General features: G+C 57.9%; 1 protein-coding gene across 3 annotated transcripts; it reads right to left on the bottom strand.

Moving 5' to 3' along the window:
• On the bottom strand, positions 1 to 3891 carry INAFM2 (InaF motif containing 2). Of its 3 annotated transcripts, none has more exons than XM_023255494.2 (2): positions 1748 to 3891; positions 1 to 315 (listed from the first exon to the last, which is right to left on the bottom strand). In XM_023255494.2, the coding sequence occupies exon 1, from the start codon at positions 2653 to 2655 to the stop codon at positions 2197 to 2199; it is 459 nt and encodes a 152-aa protein (XP_023111262.1). In that variant the 5' UTR covers positions 2656 to 3891; the 3' UTR covers positions 1 to 315; positions 1748 to 2196. The 3 variants fall into 3 exon arrangements, with proteins under 3 accessions (XP_023111262.1, XP_044915478.1, XP_023111261.1); XM_045059543.1 differs by having other exon boundaries at positions 1 to 1365; XM_023255493.2 differs by having other exon boundaries at positions 1225 to 3891.
• Between the last annotated feature and the right edge of the window lie 229 nt (positions 3892 to 4120).

Here is a 4120-nt window from a genome sequence, read left to right on the forward strand (position 1 = left end):
TTATGCAGAGTTCTTAGAATGTATTTTTGTTCACCTGAAAAATAAAACTTTTAAAAAATATACAGGACTTTTTGAGTACAGGTATATCTTAAATGGCTGAATTATAAATAATGTCTCTGGTCATGTTCACAGCTAGAGCTGGAGCTAATGTCCCAATTCCAGTGAAGGCTTTAGAGTCTGGAGGCCAGCAGCTGGACCTATGAGTGGTCTCTCTAGACTCTTTGATCCATCCCAAAGTGGATTAAACAGTCCAGAATGCAGGGATGGGGACAGGGGACTGGATTCCCAGATGTTCTCCGGCAAGTTCAAAGGATTCTTGGAATAAGAGATCAATTTACAAATTATTAAAATATAGGACTAAAAATTCACACAATAAATATAAATTACAGGCTATTATTGAAGTTATAAAGTGGCATTTTATGTTTCTTCCCCACCCCCAGACCCCCCACCGAAAATTTAAAAAGGCCTCAAAGGCTTCCTAATGACCAAAGTCACATCAGCTGCTCAGAAATCTCCTCCAGCCAAGACACCTTGGGGGTGCGACCAGCCTGCTCCCAGGCTATGACAGCTCAGCTGCTGTTATCTTGCCCACAACAGAACATGGCTTAAAGCAAGGCTTGTTGTCCTGTAAACTTGGATCAGAGCTAACTAGAGTGGAGGCCAAAAAACTGGAGAGACCAACTGTTTCAGGACTCAGGTGGATAAGTTTTTGTTTTTGTTTTTTAAAAAGTGCCTCATTTCCCAAAAAGGAAACACTAAGGGGTTTGATATCTTGTCACTACCCACACTCAATTGCCTAAAAGCAAGTGGCAGAAGGAAATGGAATCCAAATTGAGTATGTAGAATTCTTGCTGTCCCAGAACTATACAGGTGTCATTTCTCTTGGTGTTTTTCATCTCAAAGTATAGGCTGCAAATAAGTAGGTTTATCAGGAGACGTAAAGACAAGCCAATGGAACCTTCCCACGGCTGGTCTATTAACCGGCTATCAAAGCACAATCCTGAGTTTGAAGCTCACTTTTTAGCCTTTCTGGTTCTATAATACAAGTCAAAACCAGACAACGTGCTCAACGCTCTGGTTTCACAACAAACTTGGCCCTAATTGCAGGGCTACATTGTCACAGGCTCAGCAAAGAGGGAAGAAGGCAAGGGTGATTACTGGAACAAGACAAGATCTTGAGGAGCAGAAAATAAAATAAAAACACTTGTGAGCCACTCTACTTACAAAAGCTTGCTCTTCCTAAAAGAACTCTGTGAGGAGAAGGCCAAGGATTGAAGCACAGAGGCATTGCTCTTTCCCTTCCTTCTTCCCTGGCCCATATCCAGATACTTAGGGCCGCAACAGGAAGCCTCTTCCGTGGGGGCACTAGGGTGGGAAGAGGAGGGGATTAGTTCGTTCTCCATCCTCCCTAAACTGCTTCTACTTCTTCTAAGGTTTCCCACTGTCCTCTCAAGTCTAAGAATGATTATACTCTTTTGGGCCATAAACCTATCTTTCTGAAATAGGAGGGGGTAAAGGGGAGAGAGTGGATGATGAAAAAAAACAGTGTTTGTGCCCTTCTGGTTAGCTGCACTTTGGGGGCCAGCAAATAGCCCTTGCGTGACCCCATCGGTGGGAAGCTAACCAGGGTTGTGGGAGGATACATATAGTTCTGTGTAATTATAGCTTCTAGTGCATATGTCAACAACTATATACAGGGATCTATAAATTAAATGCATCTGTGGCCACTGCAACTAGGTTGACGTACCTGAGCTCCACTACTTTTGGTGCCCTCCTCCTTGTGAGAGCTTCAGCTTATTAAAGAAGAGCCCCTACAGCTCCCTCCTTCCCCTGAGTCTTGGGGGAAAGCCCGAGTCACTCCTGCAGTAGGATACACAAGAGCTAGCGGCGAAAAAGGGTTCGGAGCTGGGATCTCCCCACCCCTCCCCCCATTCCCTTTATGGCTCAGAGCCCTGGCGCAGCACGGTCCTGGGAAGACCAAACCCCGAGCCCCCGGCGAATCGTGGTCCCTTGGCTTGAAGATCGGGATGCAGGCCCCTGGCTCCCCGGGCGAGGTGGCGATCGTTGCGGGGAGAGAGGGCGTTCACTCCCGTGGGGGTCACTCCCGCGGGCTCCCCGCCCCGTCCTGCTGCAAAGTCCTGCCTCCGGGCGTGGGGAGGGGAGAATGGTTCCCGGCCGCCCCTGGCGCGGAGGGGCTCAACGACTCCCGGGCGCCGCCGCCGCTTCCTCCTCGTCCTCCTCCGGTCCCCGCGGCCGCTCCAGCGGCCCGGCCGGGGGACTGTCTGCAGAGGGCTCCGGAGGCATGGGCCGCGCCGCCTGCAGCGGGGGCGCGTCGCGCGGTGCCTCGCGGCGGGACGACCCTGTGGCATTGGGCCCGGCCGCCGCCCCCGAAGTCCCGGACGGGCCGGTGGCGTTGGAGCCGCCGGGGGGCGGGCCGGCGGCTCCCCCCGAGGTCCCGGCGCCCACCGGCTGCCAGATGAGGCTGTAGTAGACGGCGAGCACGATGGCGGCCAGCGACACGGAGAGCACGTAGGCAAACACGGTGGCGAGCCGGACCCACTTCTTGTTGGTCTTGGCCGCCATCTTCGCCTTCTTGTCCCCGGTGTAGGTGGCCGGCTTGCCCCGCTCGGCCGGGGCCGCGTCGCGCTCCTTCATGGGGGGGCCCCGGCCTTTGCCCCGGTGCTCCACGGCCCCGGCTGGAGGGGGCCTGGCGGCCTGCGAGGACTGGACAAGGGGCGGCCCGGCGCCCCCGGCTCTCGGCAGCTCCGCGCTCCTCCGCCGCTCCTCACGCCGCTCGCCCGCAGCCCTCCACCGCGTCGCTGCAGCCGCCGCCGGGGCCTGGACCAGTCACTGCCGCCAGCGCCGCCGCCGCCGCCGGCCCGTCAGCTGCTTCCCTGCCGCCGCCACAGCCACAGCCGCCACAGCCGCCCGGCTCCGCGTCCCCATCCGCCGCCGCCGCCTGCTCGGCCGCCGGCCGCCCGGTCTCCAGTGGCCGCGCGGACGGCGCGCTCCGCTCCAGCCCGGCTCCCCCACCTCGCGCGCCGGCAACAGGGGGCGGGGGGAGCGCTGCTGGGGGCTGCCTCTTAAAAGGGCGACGCCGGGGTCCGGAAGTGCCGCGAGGGGAGGCGGGCTTGTGTTGGGCGCAGCAAGCCCCTCCGGGACGCCCCGTTAGGAGAGAGTTAAAGGAGGCTGGTTCTTAAAAGGGCAACGTCGCTGCAGCCCCGCGCGAACTGGCGCGGAGAAGATGGGAGCCCCGGGCGCTTCTTTAAAAGGGGAACGGCGCCGTTTGGGGCGGGGAGCGGAACTGGAAAGGGGGCGGGGAGGGGTGGTCAGAGCACGGAGCTGTCAACTCTGGCGCCTCTGCCCTTCGCTCCCCACTGTCCGAAGTGACAGGTGGAACAGCAATAACGGCTGCGGCCCCCAGGCCTCAGTATACCCCCCAAAGTCGGGGTGATACCACTCTGATGCTCATGCTCTCGGCCGGCGTCCCGCTCCACGTGCCCTCCGGGCGGGTTTCCTGAACCCTTTCAATCCTAGCGAACCTGGCCCACGTCCAGCACAGGCAGCTAAGCGTCCCCGAACACTCACTGTGGTCGCAGCTGGTCGCGCCCCTTCCTCCCCACCCCCGGCCGGGGCTGGGCTTTGGAGCGGTGCTGAAATCTTCCCGATTTCCTCTTATTCTCTTAGAGCCCGGAGTCAGGCTGCGAGACCTTTCGAAGTTTCTGGGAACCACGTGCTGAGCGGGGCTCTCCAGACTCGCCTTAGTCCTGAAGTTTGCAACAGGTTTCAGATCCCGCTTTTTGGGGTGCCCGATTCCCAGCTTTGGGCTTGATTTGGATTCAAGAGGCTGCACTGAACCCGTGGAGTGTGGCTCTCAGAGTTTTACTCCTCTCTGATCCCCTCTGGGCCTGAGTCTGGGCTGTTGTCCCCTTCTCGCCCCCCCCCCCCCCCCCGCAACGTGCCCGTTCTCTTGTGAGGTTTGTCCTCCCTACGGTCTGGCCGGTGCCAATGTCCCCTAGCCAAGCTTCGACTCTCAGTAGCCACTTTCCCCTGTGCCTTCCCCGTCCTTCTGTCTTCCTCTCTTGCCTTCTGTTTCCCCCACTCTGGGTAAGGATTTCCA

Source organism: Felis catus, chromosome B3, assembly GCF_018350175.1.
Source record: "Felis catus isolate Fca126 chromosome B3, F.catus_Fca126_mat1.0, whole genome shotgun sequence".
Lineage (NCBI taxonomy): Eukaryota > Metazoa > Chordata > Mammalia > Carnivora > Felidae > Felis > Felis catus.

Excerpts from the sequence above, each read along its gene's own strand:
- INAFM2 (XM_023255494.2), bottom strand. The coding sequence starts at position 2,655 with ATGAAGGAGCGCGACGCGGCCCCGGCCGAGCGGGGCAAGCCGGCCACC.